A 23,929-nucleotide genomic window follows, 5' to 3' on the forward strand; every position below is an offset into this window, starting at 1 on the left:
GCATTAAAATCACATTTTTTCCAGAAAATCTAGTTTTGGTTAGGGATGGGCTACAGGAATTTACAATTTAAAGTTCCTCAGGAATTCCATTGCCATCCGCTGGGCTGTGACTACCATTGGGAAAAAAGCTCTTAGCGTTTTGTTACTTTTTTTGTTGCTATGCGGATTTTTAAAAAATCATGGCTATAAAGTCAGGTGGCTTTTGGGGGTGCATGCGAGAGGAGAATTACTACTTTTCTTGACATGATGTTAGAATGTTAGGAATATCCTTTTAAAATATTGACCCTTTTCATTCAAGACGTATTTTGAGCCAGGCGCGGTGGCTCACGCCTGTAATCCCAGCACTTTGGGAGGCTGAGGCGGGCGGATCACGAGGTCAGGAGATCGAGACCATCCTGGCTAACATGGTGAAACCCCATCTCTACTAAAAATACAAAAAAAATTAGCCAGGCGTGGTGGCAAGCGACTGTAGTAGTCACAGCTACTCTGGAGGCTGAGGCATAAGAATGGCGTGAACCCGGGAGGCGGAGCTTGCAGTGAGCCGAGATTGTGCCACTGCACTCCAGCCTGGGCGACAGAACCAGACTCCGTCTCAAAAAAAAAAAAAAAAAAAAAGATATATTTTGATTGCCACTGTTATCGTAAATGTTAACACATACTTATGAAACTAAATAAAAGTCATTTATACAAGCAGTGGAAAAATACAAGCTTTTGAAATTTGATTTTCCCCTCCCTGGAATCAATGTTAGCTACATGCAGTTTTATATAAGTAAAATATTTTAAAGCATCATCTTGGGATGTAATGGAAATAAGAGTGTTCATTTAAATAAGATATTTTATAAAGTAAGAAATTTGATTTTAGGCTGGGCACAGTGTCTTACCCCTGTAATCTCAGCACTTTGGGAGGCTGAGGCAGGCGGATCACTTGAGGTCAGGAGTTTGAGACCAGCCTGGCCAACATGGTGAAACCCTGTCTCTACTAAAAATACAAAAATTAGCCTGGTGTGCTGGCATGTGCCTGTAATCCCAGCTACTTGGGAGGCTGAGGCAGGAGAGCTTTTGATTTTAGCAGTAATATAATCGTTGCAGCAAGATGTAGAAAACAGATGAGGGGGTAAAACCATTGCCCATATTCTACTACTGAATACAATCAATATTATCATTTTTGTGTTTTCTTCTAGCATTACATTAAGTATTATAAGTCGGGAAAAGAATAATGTTAGCAATGAGTAACAAGGCCAGGCGTGGTGGCTCATGCCTTCAATCCTGACACTTTGGGAGGCCGAGGTGGGCAGGTCACCTTAGGTCAGGAGTTTGAGACCAGCCTGACCAAGGTGGTGAAACCCCATCTCTACTAAAAATACAGAAATTAAGGCCAGGTGTGGTGGCTCACGCCTGTAATCCCAGCAATTTGGGAGGCCGAGGTGGGTGGATCACCTGAGGTCAGGAGTTCCAGACCAGCCTGGCCAGCATGGCGAAACCCTGTCTCTACTAAAAATATAAAAATTAGCCGGGCATAGTGGCGGGCACCTGTAATCCCAGCTACTGAGGAGGCTGAGGCAGGAGAATTGCTTGAACCTGGGAGGCGGAGGTTGCAGTGAGCCAAGATGGCATGATCGCACTCCAGCCTGGGTGACAAGAGCAAAACTCCATCACACACACACACAAAAAAACAATTAGCCAGGAGTCGTGGTGGGCACCTGTAATCCCAGCTACTCGGGAGGCTGAGACAGGAGAATTGCTTGAACCTGTAAGGCACTCCAGGGTTGCCCACTGCACTCTAGCCTGGGCAACAGAGCAAGACTCTGTCTCAAAAAAAAATAAAAATACAAAAATTAGCTGGGCATGGTGGCATGTGCCTGTAATCCCAGCTACTTGGGAGACTGAGGCAGGAGAATCGCTTGAACCCAAGAGGTGGAGGTTGCAGTGAGCCGAGATCACACCACAGTACTCCAGCCTGGGTGACAGAGTAAGACTCAGTCTCAAAAAAAAAGAGTATCAAAATGATGAGGCATTGTCTCATTGGTTGCCACAGTATTACTTTGAAAATCAAGTTACACTAAATATTTAAATAAGAAAAAAAAATTTTTGTTTTTTGAGAGGGAGTTTCATTCTTGTTGCCCAGGCTGGAGTGCAATGGCGCGATCTTGGCTCACCGCAACCTCCGCCTCCTGGGTTCAAGTGATTCTCCTGCCTCAGCTTCCCAAGTAGCTGGGATTACAGGCATGCGCCACCCCACCCAGCTAATTTTGTATTTTTAGTAGAGATGGGGTTTCTCCTTGTTGGTCAGGCTGGTCTCGAACTCCTGACCTCAGGTGATCCTCCCGCCTCACCCTCCCAAAGTGCTGGCATTACAGGCGTGAGCCACTGTGCCCGGCAGAAAAAAATTTTTATTTATTTATTTTTTTGAGACGGAGTCTCACTCTGTCTCCCAGGCTGGAGTGCAGTGGCGCGATCTTGGCTCACTGCAACCTCTGCTCCCGGGTTCACGCCATTCTCCTGCCTCAGCCTCCCGAGTAGCTGGGACTACAGGCGCCTGCCACCACGCCCGGCTAATTTTTTTTGTATTTTTAGTAGAGACGGGGTTTCACTGTGTTAGCCAGGATGGTCTTGATCTCCTGACCTTGTGATCCGCCTGCCTCAGCCTCCCAAAGTGCTAGGATTACAGGCATGAGCCACTGCGCCCGGCCCCAGAAAAAAAAACTTTTAAGAGATAGAGTTTACTCTGTCACACAGGCTGGAATGCAGAGGTGCAGGAGGCTACAGCTGCAGCCTCCTGGTCTGGAACTACAGGTGTGTACCACCACACCTGGCTAATATTTTATTTTATTTATTTTTGAGACATAAGTCTCAGTCTTGCTGAGGCTGGAGTTCTGTTTTCCAGGCTGGAGTGCAGTGGAAGGATCTTGGCCCACTGCAGCTTCCGCCTCCCAGGTTCAAGCGATTCTTGTGCCTCAGTCTCCTGAGTAGCTGAGATTACAGGCATGTGCCACCACAACCAGCTAATTTTTGTATTTTCAGTAGAGACACGGTTTTCCCATGTTGCCCAGGCTGGTGTGAACTCCTGAGCTCAAGTGATCTGCCTGCCTTGGCCTCCCAAAGTGCTGGGATTACAGGTGTAAGCGTCCACGCCTTGCCTACATTTTTTAACAACTAAAAATAATTCACAACATGCCCAGTATTTTTGTTTCTCCTAAAAGTTTTACTGTGGTTTTCTGTTACAAATTCATGGCTAAAATCATGTTGGTCTTGAGAACTGGGAAGAAGTTACTGACTTTAAACCATTAAATGTATCTACTTCGTGTTAATACAGCTATTGAAGTTAGCAGTTTTGTACTTAGGTGCTAGAGGTTAATGCTATTCACTGAATTAAGTGTCTTCTATTCCTGAATTAGAGCTCATACTTAGTAGAGGTAACTAGAAATAAATATTTAGTTCTCATAAACAGATGTCCCTGGCATTTGTCTTTAATCCTGTATAATTTTGGGAGAAGAAATGTTAAGATTTTAATTCTATTTTAGTGGTTGTCCTCTGGACTTAAAGCAGTTGTTCTAATTCATTTATGTCATCTTCAAATTAATTTGGATTCCACTCTCATTGTTAGATATTTTGAAAATAAGGGCTGGGCACGGTGGCTCATGCCTGTAATCCCAGCACTTTGGGAGGCCAAGGCACGCGGATCACGAGGCCAGGAGTTTGAGACCATCCTGGCCAACATGGTGAACCCCTGTCTCTACTAAAATACAAAAACATTAGCCGGGCGTGGTGACGGGCGCATGTAGTCCCAGCTACATGGGAGGCTGAGGCAGGAGAATCCCTTGAACCCAGGAGGTGGAGGTTGCTGTGAGCTGAAATCGCACCACTTCACTCCAGCCTGGGCAACGGAGTGAGACTCCATCTCAAAAAAAAAAAAAAAAGAAAGGTCTTTGCTCCTCATAATTTTACTTTCTTTTTTTGTTTGTTTTTTTGAGATGGAGTTTCACTCTGTCGCCCAGGCTGGAGTGCAGTGGCACGATTTTGGCTCACAGCAACCTCTGCCTCTCAGGTTCAAGGAATTCCCTGTCTCAGCCTCCCGAGTAGCTGATTACAGGCACGTGCTGATTACAGGCACGCGCCACCACACCCAGCTAATTTTTTTTGTATTTTTAGTAGATACGGGGTTTCCCCATGTTGGCCAGGCTGATCTCTGACTCCTGACCTCGTGATCCGCCCGCCTTGGCCTCCCAAAGTGCTGGGATTACAGGCGTGAGCCACCGCACCTGGCCTCTTTTTCTTTAGGTAGTTTTGATTTTGATAATTTTTTTTCATTGTGTACTGCTCCTTAGAGGTTTTTAATGCAGCTCTCACAACTGCTGAAATCTTTCAGATGGCATATAATTTTATTAACTTCTTAAAGAACCATCTTTTGCTAGAAGTTATTTTGCTGGAGTAGGTTTTGAAAAAGCCTTGTTATTTGGGCCTTTGGCTTAGGTACAATGTAAGGTGAAAAAAGACTCTTTCCAAAGACTCATGTTTCCTTTCCCTGAAGTTGCAGCTAAATTACTTGAAACTATCGTATATGTAAAAACTTGGATTTTTTATGTTTTTAATAGGCTGTGGTTTTAAATTATTTGTTGTTTAGAAAATTATTTAAAATTTTGGATATTAGTTAAAATCATACAGAGATTGTAATCATCATTCTAATTAAAATCTTGTTGATGAACTTCCTTCTTAGGTATTACATCAAATACCAATAACGGATCTATGGTGGTCCACAGTAGTTACGATGAGATTGAAGGAGGTGGCTTATTGGGTGAGATGCTATGAAAGTTTTTTTTTTAATCTCTTTTTTCTGATTATAGAAATAATATGTGGTAATTGTACAAATATATAGGAAACTAAGAGGGAAACTTCATAATCATGTAGCCATACATACTATTAACTTATTTATTTATTTATTTGGACACAGGGTCTCACTCTGTCGCTCAGGCTGGAGTCCAGTGGTGCGATCATGGCTCACTGCAGCCTCAGTCTCCTGGGCTCAAGCAGTCCTCCCACCTCAGCCTCCTGAGTAGCTGGGACCATAGCCACGTGTCACCATGCCCAGCTTTTTGTTTTTGTTTTTTGAGACTGAGTCTCGCTCTGTTGCTTAGGCTGGAGTGCAGTGGCAGGATCTCCGTTCACTGCAGCCTCTGCCTCCCGGGTTCAAGTGATTCTCCCACTTAAGCCTCCCAGTTAGCTGGTATTAGAGGCACCCGCCACCACACCCTGCTGATTTTTGTATTTTTAGTAGAGACAGGGTTTCACCATGTTAGCCAGGCTGTCCTCTAACTCCTGACCTCAAGTGATCTGCCCGCCTCGGCCCCTCAAAGTGCTGGGATTATAGGCATGAGCCACCATGCCCAGGCCCTGGCTAATTTTTGTATTTTTTGTAGAGGCAGGGTTTCACCATGTTACCCAGGCTGGTCTTGAATTCCTGGGCTCAAGCGATCTGCCCATTTTGCCTCCCAAAGTGCTGGGATAATAGGCATGTGCCACAACATCTGGCTCTATTATTTAACATTTTTTATTTCTGTGCATTAGATTTTTTGTTAAGTTTTTCTTCTGTCAGAATTGGGATCATGGATTTATTATTATTATGTTTTGACTATAGAGTACTTTTAGGATTTTTTTTTTTTTTTGAGACAGGGTCTCTGTCACCCAGGCTCAAGTGCAGTAGCACTGTTATAGCTCACTGTAGCCTCAAACTCCTGGGCTTGTGCGATCTTCTACCTCACCCTCCCTGAGTAGCAGGGACTATAGGCATATGGTACCATGCCAGGCTAGTTTTTTTATTTTTGTAGAGATGGGGGGGGGTGAGTCTCAATATATTGCCTGGGCTGGTCTCGAACCCTTGGCTTGAAGAGATCCCTCCTGCCTTGGTTCCCCGATTTGCTGGGATTACAGGTGTGAACCACCTCACACGGCCCATTTAGGATTTTTTTTTTTTTTTTTCTGAGATGGATTCTTGCTGTGTCGCCCAGATTGGAGTGCAGTTGTGTGATCTTGGCGCACTGCAACCTCCAACTCCCTGGTTCAAGCAATTCTCCTGCCTCAGCCTCCTGAGTAGCTGGGATTACAGGCACGTGCCACCACGCCCAGTTAATTTTTGTATTTTTAGTAGAGATGGGGTTTAACCACGTTGGCCAGGATAGTCTCGATCTCCTGACCTTGTGATCCACCTACCTTGGCCTCCCAAAGTGCTGGGATTACAGGTATGAGCCACCTCGCCCTGCCAGGATGTTTTAATTAAAGTTGTTTTGAATTAAAATTTTAGTCTGAATACAAAATTTAGTACATGATATGAAAGTCAATTAACTGTTCTTTTGTTTTGTTGGTTTTGTTTTTGTTTTTTTTTTTTGAGACAGTTTCCCTCTGTCGTCCAGGCTGGAGTGCAGTGGGCACAATCTCGGCTCACCTCCACCTCCTGGATTCAAGCAGTTCTACCACCTCAGCCTCCCAAGTAGCTGGAACTACAGGCGCATGCCACCACACCCGGGTAATTTTTGTACTTTTTAGTAGTGATGGGATTTCACTGTGTTGGCCAGGCTGGTCTCGAACTCCTGACCTCAAAGTGATCCACCCACCTCAGCCTCCCAAAGTGCTTGGATTACAGGCATGAGTCACCACACCCAGCCGATATGAAAGTAAATTAACTGTGCAAACTAGTTTTTGTGTCTACTACTATAGTATAAAATATTAACTAGTGTAAATCCATTAACAAGATTTTTGGCCGGGCACGGTGGCTCATGCCTGTAATCCTGCCTTCAGGAGGCCAAGGCAGGCAGATCACCTGAGGTCAGGAGTTTGAGACCAGTCTGACCAGCGTAGTAAAACCCCATCTCTACTAAAAATACAAAAATTAGGTGGTGTGGTGGCACACACCTGTAGTCCCAGCTACTCGAGAGGCTGAAGCAGGAAAATCGCTTGAACCCGGGAGGTAGAGGTTGCAGTGAGCCAAGGCTGTGTCACCGCATTCCAGCCTGGGCGACAGAGTGAGACTCCATCTCGAAAAATAAAATGATAAATAAAATAAAATAAATAGATTTTAATCATTGCTATTTGTTACTGGTGTTTGTCTTATTTTAAAAATTTGATAAATGAAAGTATTAAATTATCCAAAGAATTTTGGAGTTATAATACCTATAACTTATTAGATTTATGTGTTGATTTAAAACATTCTGGGCCAGGCGTGGTGGCTTACGCCTGTAATCCCAGCCTGGACAACATGGTGAAGTCCCGTCTCTACAAAACATACAAAAACATTAGCCAGGCATGATGGCACACACCAGTCATTCCAGCTACTTGGGAGGCTGACACAGGAGGATCACTTGAACCTAGGAGGTTAAGGCTGCAGTGAGGTGTGATTGCACCACTGCACTGCAGCCTGGGCAATAGCGAGACCCTTTCTCCAAAAAAAATGTTTTTTTAAAATAAATACATCAAGTATTCTGGAGTATAAAATAGAACTTAAAAGTTACCTTGTTTCTAGCAACACCACAGCTTACTAACAAGAATCCCAAAATGAGCCGAAGTGTTGGATATTCATATCCCTCCTTACCACCTGGTTATCAGAACACAACACCACCTGGTGCAACTGGAGTACCACCCTCTTCCTTGAATTACCCAAGTGGGCCACAAGCCTTTACTCAGGTAAACTTTTTGGGATTTTCTTTAACCTATTTCTCCGTTTGGTTTAAACTGTATACACATGAAGAAAGTTTTAGGAAGATATATTATACATTTTTATAACCATTTAGAATAATAATGGATATTTCATAAAGCCTTTGTCTTTATACATTTTTCCAGAACCAAAAGATTGGCCAAGGGATCTAGATTACACTTTTGTTATTTACAGAGAAATTAACCACTTCCCTACACACTTAATAAAAGTTACTTACTTTAAAATTATGTATCTGTAGACTCCCTTAGGTGCTAATCATTTAACCACAAACATGAGTGGATTAAGTCTACAACCAGAGGGTCTAAGAGTTGTCAATCTTCTTCAAGAAAGAAACATGCTTCCGTCAACACCTTTGAAGCCTCCAGTTCCAAATTTGCATGAAGACATCCAGAAACTCAACTGTAACCCAGAGTAAGGCTTCAGATGTGACATTATGCATGTCCAAAAAGTTTTCTAGCTTTTTGCAGGGGGCACATCAGGTGTTATGAATAAGCTGTACAAATTATTAATTTATGAAAGTTCTGGATACAGATGATAGAACTCTTTTACTTGTTTACTTAATAGAGATTTGAAAAGTCCTACGTCAAGAAATAGCGATGTAACTCCTGAAGTGATTTTGTTCTTATCAGCTCTAATGAGATTATGATATTCATTATCATTATGGTGGTTACTTTCTTTCTTCAAAATCCAAAGTACAGGGATTTGATTCTACATAATCCTTTATTTGCTCTCATTTAAAATTAATTTCGTAACAAACATAATTACCTTTTCTTCCTAAAAACTTACCGTAAGCTTAAATGTATATGATCAATAATTTCTGATAAATTAAATTTGGTACCTTTAAATTGTATTTAGAATCTTCAGCAAAACTGAACTTTTAAATAATAGACTTTGCAATTTGGGCCATCACCTAAGTTTAATTTAATTCCAGTGTCAACTAGACTTACAAAACAAAAAATAAGTCATTTGATAGTTTAGACTGTTTTACACACAAGCCAAAAAGAGACTATATTTTAGTTATAGGACAACCATCCACTCTATTTCTGCATAGGACTTAGATTTAAATATTTAAATGGGATAAAATTTTGAGACTCTATTGAAATATTTCATCTGTAATCTGATCCAGTATTCAAATGTATACCTTTTAAATCTTTGTTGTTGTTTTGTTCAAAAATAATCATAGCAGCAACTGATACATACTTTTCACTTTGATATAGGTTATTTCGATGCACGCTGACTAGCATTCCTCAGACGCAGGCCTTATTGAATAAAGCCAAACTTCCTTTGGGGCTGCTGCTTCATCCTTTCAAAGACTTAGTGGTATGTTTCTTTTCTTTTCTTTTCTTTTTTTTTTTTTTGAGACGGAGTCTCCCTCTGTCGCCCAGGCTGGAGTGCAGTGACGCAATCTCAGCTTATTGCAACCTCTGCCCTCCATGTTCAGGCGATTTTCCTGCCTCAGCCTCCCTAGTAGCTGGGATTACAGGTGCCTGCCACCGCGCCTGGCTAATTTTTGTATTTTTAGTGGAGAGGGGGTTTCACCATCTTGGCCAGGCTGGTCTTGAACTCCTGACCTCGTGATCCACCTGCCTTGGCCTCCCAAAGTGCTGGGATTACAGGTGTGAGCCGCCGCGCCCGGCTCTTTTTTTTTTTTTTTTCTGAGACTGGGTCTCACTGTCGCCCAGGCTGGAGTGTAGTGGCAAGATCTCGGCTCACCACAATCTCCGCCTCCCAGGTTCGGGCGATTCTCTTGCCTCAGCTTCCTAAGTAGCTGGCATTACAGGCATCTGCCACCACACCCAGCTAATTTTTTTATTTTTAGTAGAGATGGTGTTTCACCATGTTGGCCAGACTGGTCTCGAACTGACCTCAAGTGATCTGCCCACCTCCCAAAGTGCTGGGATTTATAGGCCTGAGCCACTACACCCGGCCTCTTTAGTGAAGGTAAATGTCTTTTGTGCAAAATTATCTTGGTGGTGAAAATTTTCTGCAATGATGCAAGAATTACATATAGAATTTGTTTGATCGATCTTTAGGAAGTCGATGATTGACAGATTACTTACAATTCAACCAAAAATTTTATTACTAAACACTTTCAAATACTAGGTAAAGTAAGTATATTGCTGGAAAATTCAAAAAGTACTGAATAGAATAGAGGTACTGAGAGAAACTAAGTAAATGAATCATACTATTTTAATAGGTTGTGAATTATTTACCCATTAAAGTACTTTACCCTAGTCTCCCCATTCTGCCATCCTTGCAGTAAAATTTGTTATTTTAAAAAGTTGTTTTAAGCCAGACATGATGGCTCATGGCCTGTAATTCCAGCACTTTTGGAGGCCAAGGTGGGAGAATTGTTTGGGTCTATGAGTTCAAGACCAGCCTAGTCCTGGCTACTCGGGAGGCTAAGGTGGGAGGATCACTTGAGCCCAGGAGGTTGAGGCTGCAGTGAGACATGATTGTACTACTGCACTCCAGCCTGGGTGACAGAGTGAGACCCTGTATCCAAAAAGAAAAGTTATTTCAAAAGAAAAAAGAAACTGATCTACCTTTGTCCTAAAGCTCTGTGGCCACATACTCTTGAGGATTGCTGACTTTCCCAAAACACACTACTTTTGGTGATAGGATTTTTTTGGTGGTGATATAATTTTATTGCCTGTATTGATTTTTTTTTTTTTTTTTTTTAAGAAGCAGAGTCTTAACTGCATTGCCCAGGATTGGGTATGAGATCCTTATCTTAAAAAAAAAAAAAAAGATAAAGGCCAGATGCGGTGGCTCACACCTGTAATCCTAGCACTTTGGGAGGCTGAGGTGGGCAGATCACCTGAGGTCAGGAGTTCAAGACCAGCCTGGCCAACGTGGTGAAACTCGTCTCTACCAGAAATAGAAAATTTAGCCAAGCATGGTGATGCACACCTATAATCCCAGCTACTGGGGAGGCTGAGGCAAGGGAATCGCTTGAACCCGGGAGGTGGAGGTTGCAGTGAGCCAAGATCCCACACTGTACTTCAGTCTGGGCAATAGAGTGAGACTGTCTCAAAAAAAAAAAAAAAAAAAAAGATAAATAAATAAAACCTTTCTTTAAAGATGAGATGCTATGTCACTTTGTTGTCCAAGGCACTGGCTCTCAGTCAAGTTGATCAGTGTTCACCTGTCTCAGGGTTTCTGGTAAATCAAAACAAATCTCCCCAAATCTGATAGTCTTACAAAGACCCTTCCCACGTATTTACTGTTATTTATTTATTTATTTATTAGACACCGGGTCTCTCGTTGTCACCCAGGTTAGAGTGCAGTTCCATGATCATAGCTCACTGCAGCCTTGAACTCTTGGGCTCAAGCAGTCCTCCTGCCTCAGCCTCCAGACAGAGTAAGTGGTACTGTAGGCATTGGCCACTATACCCAGCTAAGACTTTAGAACTTTTAATATGTAGGATAAACTTTAACTAGGAGTGTAATTCCAAAGTTTAATTGGTTATTTAAATTAACCTCACCTTACTTTATTACAGTTGAGAACTAAGTAAGCTTCTTAATGTAACATCAACAAACTTTGTAATAGTTTCATTGGTCATATATTTTAGAATGTTGATTTTTTTTTCTTTGCCATTTATGCCAAAAGTACATTGTAAATTTACCATCTTGGTTTTATTTTTTAACTTATTATTTATTTATTTAAAAACTCTTTTTTTTTTGGTAGAGATAGGCTGTTGCTGTGTTGCTCAGGTTGGTCTCTAGCTCCCAGCCTCAAGTGATCCTCCTGCTTTGGCCTTCCAAAGCACTGGGATATTTATTTATTTATTTATTTATTTATTTATTTATTTATTTATTTATTTCCAAGATGGAGTCTTGCTCTGTTGCCCAGGCTGGAGTACAGTGGTGTAATCTTGGCTCACTGCAACCTCCGCCTCCCAGGGTTGAAGCAATTCTCCTGCCTTAGCCTCCCGAGTAGCTGGGATTATAGGCACCTGCCACTATGCCTAGCTAATTTTTGTATTTTTAGTAGAGACGACGTTTCACCACGTTGGCCAGGCTGGTCTTGAACTCCTGACCTCGCGTTCCACCCGCCTTGGCCTCCCAAAGTGCTGGGATTACAGGCATGAGCCACCACGCCCAGCCTATTTTTATTTTTAAAATAGAGACAGGGTCTTACTTTCTTGCCCAGGTTGGTCTCAAACTCCTGGCCTCAAGTAATCTTCCTGCCTCGGCCTCCCACCAGAGTGCTGGGATTTTAGACATAGGTGTTAGCCACTGTGCCTGGCCTGCTATTTTGGTTTTGCAATGTGAGTGTTTAATGAGGAAAAAAATGGTTTTTACATTTTTATTTTATTTTATTTTTTGAGACTGGGTCTTGCTCTGTTGCCCATGTTGGAGTGCAGTGGCTCAATCATGGCTCACTGCAGCCTTGACCTCCCAGGCTCAAGTGATGCTCCCACTTCAACCCAGCTCACCACACTGGGCTAATTTTTTAAATCTTTTGAGAGGGTCATGTTTCACTATGTTGCCCAGGCCGGTCTCAAACTCCTGGCCTCAAGCAATCCTTCTGCCTTGGCTCCCAAAGTGCTGGAGTTACACATGTGAGCCACTGTCCCCAGCCAATAATTTTTTTTTTTTTAAGACAACTTTTAATGAGAATGGTCTTGGAGCAAAATAGTAGGGTTTAAAATTAATACATTTCACCTACATGGTTTTTGTGTATGGCAGTTTAGATACATCTTGTATTCTAGGTTTTCTCTAAAATGATAATATCCCAACAGTTATTTAGACAGGATGGATTCATGCTTATGTTTTCAACATGATGATTTTTGCCTTTAAAAATTTAATTCTGTTTTTTTTTTTTCAGCAATTGCCTGTGGTTACCTCCAGTACAATTGTGAGATGCCGTTCATGCAGGACGTACATCAATCCTTTTGTCAGCTTTCTTGATCAAAGGAGATGGAAGTGTAACTTATGTTATCGAGTCAATGATGGTATGGGATGCTTTTGTGAAACATTTAAACATTTCTACTTGCATTGTAGGGAAATCAGATGATACAAATGCACAGTTAAAAAAAAAAATCCTTTTATTTACCTATAGTCAATCCTTCCACTCAGAGAAAACTACAGGTAACTTTTTTCTGTGCATTTATATTTATAAATAAATTTAATTATTTATTTTTTAAGCAAAAAATAATGATAGTATTACATGGATATCCCATTTTTACATTGTATTGGGTATATAATAAGTGGTATATTTCATGGTATTACTTAAGCCAGGAATTTAAGAAACATTTTTATTTAGAAATTGTCCCACGCCTTTTCTCTAGGGTGAAAGAAAATAAGTCCACAGAATAGCTGCCCAATTCATTCACTGCTGAATGAAGGGAGGTAGGCAGTGCTAGAAGGTTAGTTGAATGTAGTTTTCTCAGTAATTGAGGAGGAGGAGATTTCTCTCAATAACTATGTCACAGTTTTTATTTGAGGACTATAATGTAATCAACAGGGTTCTGTTAGGATTAGAGAAGGAAGTGGGTATGCCAGTATCCACAGTGTCTATTTGAAAGATTTGAGAAATAGAGGAATATAAGAGTTTTGTTTTTGTTTTTGTTTTTGAGATGGAGTCTCACTCTGTTGCCCAGGCTTGAGTGCAGTGGCGCGATCTTGGCTCACTGCAACCTCCGCCTCCCGGGTTCAAGCGATTCTCCTGCCTCAGCCTCCTGAGTAGCTGGAATTACAGGCATCCACCACCACGGCCGGCTAATTTTTATATTTTTAGTAGGGGTAGAGTTTCACCGTTTTGGCCAGGCTGGTCTAGAACTCCTGACCTCAAGTGATCTGCCCACCTCAGGCTCCCAAAGTGCTGGGATTAACAGGCATGAGCCACTGCACCCGGCCAAGAGTTTGTTTTTGTTTGTTTGTTTTTGAGACGGAGTCTGGCTCTGTCCCCAGGCTGGAGTGTAGTGGCATGATCTCAGCTCACTGAAACCTCTCTGCCTCCCAGGTTCAAGCAATTCTCCTGCCTCAGCCTCCCGAGAACACACCCGGCCCTGGCCAAGAGTTTTTAAAAACCAGTTTTATTGGATGGGCACGGTGGCTTACGCCTCTAATCTCAGCACTTTGGGAGGCCGAGGCGGTGGATCACCTGAGGTCAGGAGTTCGAGATCAGTGTGGCCAACACAGTGAAACCCCATCTCTACTAAAAATACAATAATTAGCCGGGTGTGGTGGCGGGCGCCTATAATCCCAGCTACTTGGGAGGCTGAGGCAGGAGAATCGCTTGAACCCAGGAAGCAGAGGTTTCAGTGAGCCGAAATCGAGCCATTGCACTCCAGCCTGGGTGACAGAGCGAGACTCTGTCTCAAAAACAAACAAAACAGAGCCAGGTGCAGTGGCTCACGCCTGTAATCCCAACACTTTGGGAGGCTGAGGTGGGTGGATCACTTAAGGTCAGGAGTTTGAGACCAGCCTGGCCAATGTAGTGAAACCCCATCTTTACTAACAATATTAAAAAATTAGCTGGGTGTGGTGGCGGGCGCCTGTAATCCCAGCTACTCGGGAGGCTGAGGCAGGAGAATCGCTTGAACCCGGGAGGCGGAGGTTGCAGTGAACCGAGATTGCACCATTGCACTCCAGCCTTGGCAACAAGAGCAAAACTCCATCTCAAACAAACAAATAAAACAAAACAAAAAAAACAGTTTTATTGTTTGTGTGTGTGTGTTTTTTTTTTTGAGTATAGAAAAGTAAGGATAGGCTAAGAACTTTCTCTTGCACTATAACAATTCTGAAAATGTACATGAAGTATTTAGTTACCTTTAAAATCTTTATGTGTAGGTGCTTTAATATACAAAATGAAATTGTAATAAAAGTTGAAGCCCCTTTCATCTGCAAACCAGGCTATTTCCTGAACTATAGCTTACCCTTTAGAGTGCATAGGGATTTGAATTTCTAAACAATTAGTAGGAAGACAGATACAATGATAATTAATTTAGAAAATACTCTTTGACCACTAGTGTATTATAAGTGGTAGGTATGATGTTAGGTTAAGTGATGTTCCATAAAGTTCTCATTAATTAATGAAACTTACTAAACCTTATGACCTTGACCTCTGAAATTTTCTTACCATAGCTTCTAGTGCCAGCTAGTGTCTGTACATTTCATATGTGAAATGTTAATATCCTTGTATAATTGGGAAATTTAAGAAAATAGGCCGGGTGTGGTGGCTCACATCTGTAATCCCAGCACTTTGGGAGGCCAAGGCGGGCGGATCACCTGAGGTCGGGAGTTCGAGACCAGCCTGACCAACATGGAGAAACCCCGTCTGTACTAAAAATACAAAAAATTAGCCGGGCGTGGTGGCGCATGCCTGTAATCCTAGCTACTCGGGAGGCTGAGGCAGGAGAATTGCTTGAACCTAGGAGGTGGAGGTTGCGGTGAGCTGAGATTGCACCACTGCACTCCAGCCTGGGCAACAGAGCGAAACTCTGTCTCAAAAAAAAAAAAGAAAATAATTGACATTTAATGAATGTTTGTCATCTTTTCAAGGAAGAAAGTGGCCAAATGCAAAATATATTAAATTCTTTTCAGTTTTTTCAATATGTGTATTGTTAACTTTATATAGTTCCTGAAGAATTCTTGTACAACCCTTTGACCAGAGTTTATGGAGAACCTCACAGAAGACCAGAAGTTCAAAATGCTACTATTGAGTTTATGGCTCCTTCAGAATACATGGTAAACTTTTATTTTTTGATACAGTATACCCATTTTTTATTACCAGGTTTTAAGTAAAACAATACAGCATCGTGTAACAAAATTTTATTTTATTTTATTTTGAGACAGAGTTTCACTCTCATTGCCCATGCTGGAGTGCAGTGGTGCAGTGGCAGGTTCAAGGCTCACTGCAGCCTCGACCTCCCGTGCTCAAGTGATCCTCCCACCTCAGCCTCCTGAGTAGCTGGGGCTATAGGCACACACCACCACACCTGGCTTATTTTTATTAGAGACAGAGTTTTGCTATGTTGCCCAGGCTGGTCTCGAATTCCTGGGCTCGAGTGATCTGCCCACCTTGGCCTCCCAAAGTGCTGGGATTACAGATGTGAGCTGCTGTGCCCAGCCAAAATTTTATGTTTTTAAATGTGTAAAAGTGTAATACTTGTTTATTACTAAAGTAATTAATATATAAGGGTATATTTGAAAGGTAAGAGTTTATGTAAAGTCCCATTTAAGTGTCTTATGTGACATTCAGAAATTTCCAGTATAATATTGGGCTCATATTTACTTTTTTTTTTTTGAGATGGAGTCTCACTCTGTCACCCAGGCTGGAGTGCAGTGCTGTGATCTTGGCTCACTGCAACCTCCGCCTCCCGGGTTCAAGAAATTCTCCTGCCTCAGCCTCCTGAGTAGCTGGGATTATAGCCGCGAGACACCACACCTGGCTAATTTTTGAGTTTTTAATAGAGACGGGGTTTCACCATGTTGGTCAGGCTGGTCTCAAACTCCTGACCTTGTGATCCTCCCACCTCGGCCTCCCAGAGTGCTGGGATTACAGGCATGAGCCACCGCGCCCGGCCAGCTCATATTTACTTATAAGTTACAGTCAGTTTTTTTTTCCCTATTGCTTCATTTTTCCTTCATACAAATTTTTTTTCTATTAGAAATAATGCTGTGATGAACATCGTCTTGCAAATATTGTTCTTTTCTACACCCGTGAGAATATCTGAGGTCTTACATTTTAAAACTAATTACTATGCCTAATTTTTTTGTTTAACGTTTATTTCTTTTAGAGAGGAGGGTCTTACTTTGTTGCTGAAGCTAAAGTGCATTGGCACTATCATAGCTCACTGTAGCCTCAACTTCATGGGCTCAAGCAATTCTCCTGCCTCAGCCTCCCAAGTAGCTGGGACTACAGACATGCGCCACCATGCCCTGCTAATTTTTTAAAAGTTTTTTAGAGACAGAGTCTCACTATGCTGCTTAGGCTGGTTGTGAATGCCAAATGTTTAATTAGCACTTTACATTTTATAAAACACGTACACTTTTGATCAGCACAAACAGTATTCTGAAGCAAGCTAGAAAAAGGCTGTTAATCCTCTTTTACAGATATGAAAACAGATTTAGGTTAAGTGACATGCCAAATTTCACTTAGTAGTAGAACTTGCATAATAATTTAGGCCTTTTGATTTGGTTACTCTTTCACCATGCCATAATTATCTCTTGGGAAAAGGGAATATGAAGATAACTCTCAACACTACCTTTTAATATTTTAGTGTATTTTGGCTGGGCACAGTGCCTCCTGCCTGTAATCCCAGCACTTTGGGATGCCAAGCCAGATGGATTATGAGGTCAGGAGTTCGAGACCAGCCTGGCCAACATGGTAAAACCCCGTCTCTACTAAAAATACAAAAATTAGCCAGGCCTGGTGGTGAGTGCCTGTAATCCCAGCTACTTGGGAGGCTTAGGCAGGAAAAATGCTTGAAACCGAAAGTCAGAGGTTGCAGTGAGCCAGGGTTGCGCCACCACACCCCAGCCTGGGCAAAAGAGCGAAACTCCATCTCAAAAAAAAAATAAAAAAAATTAATATATTTTTGTGTCTTTATCTGGGCAGTTGGGTCCATTTTTCTGTAAACTTATGAGGAACCAGTCTCCTTACCACAGAAAAGCTTCTATATAGAAAACATTTTGTTGGCCAGGTGCAGTGGCTCACACCTGTAATCCCAGCAATTTGGGAGGCCGAGGTGGGCGGATGACTAGAGGTCAGGAGTTCGACACCAGCCTTACCAACACGGTGAAACTCCGTCTCTATTAAAAATACAAAAGTTAGCCAGACGTGGTGACATACGCCTGTAATCCCAGCTACTTGGGAGACTGAGGCAGGAGAATTGCTTGAACCAGGGAGACAGAGGTTGCAGTGAGCCGAGATTGCGCCACTGCACTCCAGCCTGGGCAACTGTGCGAGACTCCGTCTCAAAAAAAAAAAAAAAAAAGAAAACATTTTGTTGCACTTAAGTGGTTGGTAATAGCCATCTACAGAGTAGATGTTCCTTTATTGGATTAAAACAAAAAAAACCAGAAGCACTTGTTCTTTTAAATTTACCTTCCTAGTTTCCCTTTATCACCCACACTTTGCAAAAATTGCTTCCTTTAAATTTAGAAACTTTCCTATAGCAGAAGGTGTTTGCTCCTTTCTATCTCTTGAGGGGCAGGTTGTGTGGATTTGGCAAGTGATACATGCAAAAATATATAAAAGTACAGTTGACTCTGTATCCATGAGTTCTGCATCCGTGGATTCAACTACCCATGGATCGAAAATATTCAGAAAAACACAGTAAAAAATATTATAGGACAGACATGGTGGCTCACACCTATAATCCCAGCACTTTGGGAAGCCGATGCAGGAGGATTGCTTGAAGCCAACAGTTCGAGACCAGCCTGGGCAACGTAGCGAGACCCAAATCTCTGCAAAAAATTTCAGGAATTGTGGTGTGTGCTTATAGTCCCAGGTACTTGGGAGGCTGAGGTGGAAGGATCGCTTGAGCCCAGGAGTTCAAGGCTGCAGTGAGCTGTGATTGCATTGCATCACTGCACTCCAGCCTGAGTGACAGAGCAACACCTTCTCTCTAAAAAAAAAAATAATAATACAAATTTTAATATACAGTATAGCAACTATTTACATAGCATTTATGTTGTATTAGGTATTATTTTAAAAATCTAGAGATGATTTAAAGTACACAGAAGGATGTGCATAGGTTATATGCAAATAATACACCATTGTATGTAAGGGAATTGAGCATCCTTAGATTTTGGTATTCGAGGTGGGAGATCATGGAACTAATCTCTTGCAGATACCAAGGGAAGATTGTATACTACATACCCAGTTCTGACTGTGGCTGTTTGATGCTTTTTACTGAATTGAGAACAAATCTTTGGATTTGGAAGTTTAAAATACAGTCTTGGCCAGGTGCGATGACTCACACCTGTAATCCCAGCACTTTGGGAGGCAGCAAAGGCGGGTGGATCACATGAGGTCAGGAGTTCAAGACCAGCCTGGCCAAAATGGTGAAACCCTGTCTCTACTAAAAAAATACAAAAATTAGCCGGGCGTGGTGGTGCGTGCCTGTAATCCCAGCTACTCAGGAGGCTGAGGCAGGAGAATCTCTTGAACCCAGGAGGCAGAGGTTGCAGTGAGCTGAGATCACACCACTGCTCTCCAGCATGGGGGACACAGCGAGACTCCATCTCAAAAGAAAAAAAAAATACAGTCTTATGTTTTTATGAGATTTGGCTGTAATTTGTTGTTTAAATAACCAGCTGAAGCTAACTTGTAACTTTCAGAGCTATAATTTCCCTAAATTGTGAAATCCAACAAACATATTGAAAAATCAATAAAACATAAAATATTCAGATTACCAAATCATTATAAACTAAACACTTTTGTTAGTATAACCCAAGCCAAGCAGCTGAACCTTGCTAATACTCCCAGAATCCCTTCTTTTTTTTTTTTTTGAGATGGAGTCTCACTTTGTTGCCCAGGCTAGAGTGCAGTGGCATAATCTCGGCTCACTGCAACCTCCATCTCTCAGGTTCAAGTGATCCTCCTGCCTCAGCCTCCCGAGTAGCTGGGACTACAAGCGCCCGCCACCACATCTGACTAATTTTTGTATTTTTAGTAGAGACGGGGTTTCACCATGTTGGTCAGGCTGGTCTCGAACTCCTGACCTCAGGTGATCTGCCCGCCTTGGCCTCCCAAAGTGCTGGGATTACAGGCATGAGCCACCACACCCAGCCACAAGCCCTTCTGATTACATCTCTTCCCCTTCCTGTTCTAGAGAAAACACTCTTCTGAATTACGGCAATCACAGACTCATTTTTCTTTTAAGTGTACATCTATAAACAATATAGTATAGCTTTGCCTGTTTATTATAATCTCTACTCAATCTGTAAATAATGCTTTTTAAATTGTTTTGCTGTATGTGTACCCAGCAAATAAGTTTAAACTTAATCCTATTAAATGTACTTAACAAGATCTTTTTTTCTTCAGTTACGACCACCTCAGCCTCCAGTGTATCTCTTTGTATTTGATGTGTCTCACAATGCAGTCGAAACTGGATACTTGAATTCAGTTTGCCAGAGTTTGTTAGACAATCTGGATTTGTAAGTTTCTCAATTCAGCTTAAATATGAAACTAATAATATTTTCTAAATGAATAAGTAGTTTTTGAAATTAAAAAATAAAAGCTGTATAATTATGTTCTAAAACTCCACCCAAATCAGTTGTTAATTTAGGCCTCAGTTTCTCTTCGAAACATTATTTTTAAATCTATAGTTGGTAGGAAGAATAATGTAATGAACTTCCAGTCACCTGTCACCCAGATTCATCATCTTCAGCATTTTGCTCTTTCTGCTTAATCTCATCCTTCCCCTTTCATGCACATACCTTTTCCCACCTTGAGTATTTGAAAGCAAATTTCAGCCAGCATACTGTTTTACCTATACGTACTTCAAGACTAACTTTTATACCTAACTATAATACTAAAGTATTAAGGAAAATTAGCAGTAATTCCACATATGATCTAATACCTAGTTTATTTTTTGTTCCTAGTTGTCTCAAAAATGCCTTTTTACTGTCAGTTTATTGGAGTAAGAATTTAAACAGTATACACATATTGCATTTGGTTATCAAGTGTCTTAAGTCTCTTAAAATAACTATTTCCAGTGGTGCTTAGAGACCTAGTGTAACCCATCAAAGCTAATGTGACCTTTCTATGTAATGAAGTATAGTGCTTGTGTGTGGTGTGGAGGCATATAGAAGGCCAAATTTCATCACGAGTGGAGTAACTCCTTCACTTTGGTGAAAAGCTCATTCTTGTTCCTGCCAGCATTTGTATTTTTAATGTTGTAGATTGTGAATGGGGATTGTGAATTGATGAGATTGTCACTGACTCACCCATGCATGAACAAGAGTGAAAAACAGTTTGTTCTTCCCCTTATATAATTGTAGTTCCACATATTTGTAGTTCTTTAAAATAGATGCTTTTGCTTTTCTTTGTTCTTAAATATTAGAGTTTCTGTATCATAATATTTTGAAGCATGGTTTATAACTTAAAATCATCTGCAAAATTTCATTAATACTTTTCAGTATTTTTAACATACTGTTTCCTAAGTGATTATATGTAGCTTTACATAGCTATACTTGGTTTTGGATTGTTGTATTATTGCTGTTTTTTGTTTATTGTTTGGCTTACGTGTAGTGTTTTCCCTTTGAGTCAGATATGTTTTCATGGTAAACGTTGGGTGGTTTAAACATTTGTTTGTGTTGGGCCAATTTCTATAATATTGAATTAGATATTTTCATGTAACTCTTAGGACATATTTTATGTGTATTTGTATGTGGTTAAAAACTTGATAAAATACTCTTCTGAATTTGTTTTTAGGCTTCCTGGCAACACTAGAACGAAAATTGGCTTCATAACATTTGACAGTACAATCCATTTCTACGGTCTTCAGGAAAGTCTCTCTCAACCTCAGATGCTAATAGTTTCAGATATTGAAGGTATAGATTTATTGAACTACTTTCATAATTTTTCAGTTTTAGAAATATTTCTTGATTACTTGACAAATTGGATGTGTGTTGTTTGTAGTATGTCAAGGAAAATCTTGAGTATAAAATCATGATTGTTGGAGTTGTAAGAGTCTTTCAGTTCAATCTCTCATTTTATGGAGGAGGAAATGGGGGTTATGGAGACAACCCGCTGAACAAGTTAACAAAAACAAGTTAATGTTAGAACTCAGATCAAATTTAGGCTTTTTTCCCCCCTTCTTCCCATTTATTCATTCAAAAAGTATTTGAGGATAGACATATAGAGCAAGGAAATAGAATTGAGAGCTCAGAATAAAGCCTAGCATATATAGTCAATTGATTTTATTTATTTATTTATTTATTTATTTTTTGAGATGGAGTCTTACTCTGTCGCCCAGGCTGTAGTGCAGTGGCACGATCTTGGCTTACTGCAGCCTACGCCTCCCGGGTTCAAGCAATTCTCCTGCCTCAGCCTCCCGAGTAGCTGAGACAACAGGCATGCAACACCATGCCCAGCTAATTTTTGTATTTTTAGTAGAGATGAGGTTTCACCATGTTGGCCAGGCTGGTCTCAAACTCCTGACCTCAAGTGATCTGCCTCTCTTGGCCCCACAAAGTACTGGGATTACAGGCATGAGCCACCACCCACAGCCAGTTAAGTGATTTTTGACAAAGGTGCCTAGAACAATCAGTGGGAGAAGAGACAGTTTTTTCAACAAATAGTTGTGGCAATACTGCCTATGTAAGAGAATGAGGTTGGACCTTTACTTTATACCATGTAAAGAAAATTAACTTGAAATGGACTAAAGACCTAAACTTAAGAGCTGTAAGTATAAAACAGGGGCAAATATTTATGCCACTAGATGTGGAAACATTAGAACCCTGGTGCACTGCTGGTCAGAATGTAAAATGGCATAGCTGCTGTGGAAAATACCTTGGCAATTCCTCAAAGTTAATGGTGAATTATCACATTATGTAGCAATTCCACCGTTCAATATATACTCCAAAAAATCGAAAGCAGAGACTCAAGCGGATGCTTGTACATCATTGTTTATAGCAATAGCAATCATTCACAATAGCCAAAAGGTGGAAACACCCCAAGTAGCCATCAACAGATGAATAGATAAACAAAATGTGGTATAAACGTATAATGGGGCCGAGTGCGGTGGCTCACGCCTGTAATCCCAGCACTTCAGGAGGCCGAGGCAGGTGGATCACGAGGTCAAGAGATCGAGACCATCCTGGCCAACATGGTGAAACCCCGTCTCTACTAAAAATACAAAAATTAGTTGGGCGTGGTGGTGCGTACCTGTAGTCCCAGCTACTCGGGAGGCTGAGGCAGGAGAATGGCGTGAACTCGGGACGAGGCGGAGCTTGCAGCAAGCCGAGATCGTGCCACCGCACTCCAGCCTGGACGACAGAGTGAGACTCCATCTCAAAAAAAAAAAAAAAAAACGTATAATGGAATATTTATTATTCAGCCTTAAAAAAACAATGAAATTCTCACACATGCTACAATGAGGATGAACCTGGAAAACATGCTAAGTGAAATAAGCAAGACACAAACCGACAAATATTGTATGGTTCCACTTATATATAGTACCTAGAATAGGCAAATTCATAGAGACAGAAAATGGAATAGAGGTTACCAGGGGCTGGGGGGGAAGGGCGATTAATAGGGAGTTATCATAATTATTACATTTTTTTTTTGAGATGGAGTTTCACTTTTGTTGCCCAAGCTGGAGTGCAATGGCGCCATCTCGGCTCGCTGCAACCTCCACCTCCCGGGTTCAAGCGATTCTCCTACCTCAGCCTCCTGAGTAGCTGGGATTATAGGTGCGTGCCACCACACCCAGCTAATTTTTTGTATTTTTAGTAGAAACGAGGTCTTACCGTGTTAGCCAGGCTGGTCTTGAACTCCTGACCTCAGGTGATCTGCCCACCTCTGCCTCCCAAAGTGCTGGGATTACAGGTGTGAGTCACTGTGCCTGGCTATTACTATTTTTTTAAAGACAGAGACTCTGTTGCCCATGTTGCAGTGCAGTGGTGCAATCATAGCTTGCTGCAGCCTTGAAGCCCTGGGCTCAAGCCATCCTTCCACCTCGGCTTTTCAAGTAGCTAGAAATACAGGCACACGCTACCACGCCCAGCTAATTTTTAAAATTTCTTATAGAGGCAAGGTCTTGCTAAGTTGCACAGGCTGGTCTCAAACTCCTGGCCTTAGGCAGTCCTTTCGCCTCATCCTCCCAAAGTGTTGGGAGTATAGGCATGGGCCACCACACCTGGCCAGACCTTATTTTTTTGTAATCAGAAACAAAATATAGAAATCTAGAAAGTGATTATCCTTGTAATCCTCCACCACTCTCTTCCCAGTTTGCTCCCTTTCTAAGGAAGAATTCCTAAGCAAGAATAAATGTGAATCCTGAGAGGCTCATCTGAAGTGGTCAGGTAGCATACCTTCTGATTCACTTGATTTTGCAGTCCCATTAATTTTGTTTGTTTGTTTTGTTTTGTGTTTTTGGAGGCAGAGTCTTGCTTTGTTGCCCAGGCTGCAGTGCAGTGGCGCGATCTCAGCTCACTGGCTCACTGGCTCACTGCAGTCTCTGCCTCCCAGGTTCAAGCGATTCTCATGCCTCAGCCTTCCGAGTAGCTGGGATTACAGGCGTGTGCCATTATGCCTAGCTA

At 41.6% G+C, this 23,929-nt stretch overlaps 1 protein-coding gene across 3 annotated transcripts in view; it reads left to right on the top strand.

Annotated features, from left to right (window-relative positions):
• Positions 1-23,929, top strand: part of SEC24A (SEC24 homolog A, COPII coat complex component) — a 79,130-nt gene that overhangs the window by 18,029 nt on the left and 37,172 nt on the right. For all 3 annotated transcript variants that reach the window (XM_004042522.5, XM_055386645.2, XM_004042523.5), the window contains 8 exons: positions 4,715-4,792; positions 7,511-7,671; positions 7,941-8,113; positions 8,920-9,022; positions 12,537-12,663; positions 15,291-15,400; positions 19,707-19,819; positions 21,099-21,217. In XM_004042522.5, the coding sequence (XP_004042570.1) occupies positions 4,715-4,792; positions 7,511-7,671; positions 7,941-8,113; positions 8,920-9,022; positions 12,537-12,663; positions 15,291-15,400; positions 19,707-19,819; positions 21,099-21,217 (984 nt within the window). The remainder of the gene's footprint in view (positions 1-4,714; positions 4,793-7,510; positions 7,672-7,940; positions 8,114-8,919; positions 9,023-12,536; positions 12,664-15,290; positions 15,401-19,706; positions 19,820-21,098; positions 21,218-23,929) is intronic.

The sequence above is a fragment of the Gorilla gorilla genome, chromosome 4 (genome assembly GCF_029281585.2).
Source record: "Gorilla gorilla gorilla isolate KB3781 chromosome 4, NHGRI_mGorGor1-v2.1_pri, whole genome shotgun sequence".
NCBI lineage: Eukaryota > Metazoa > Chordata > Mammalia > Primates > Hominidae > Gorilla > Gorilla gorilla.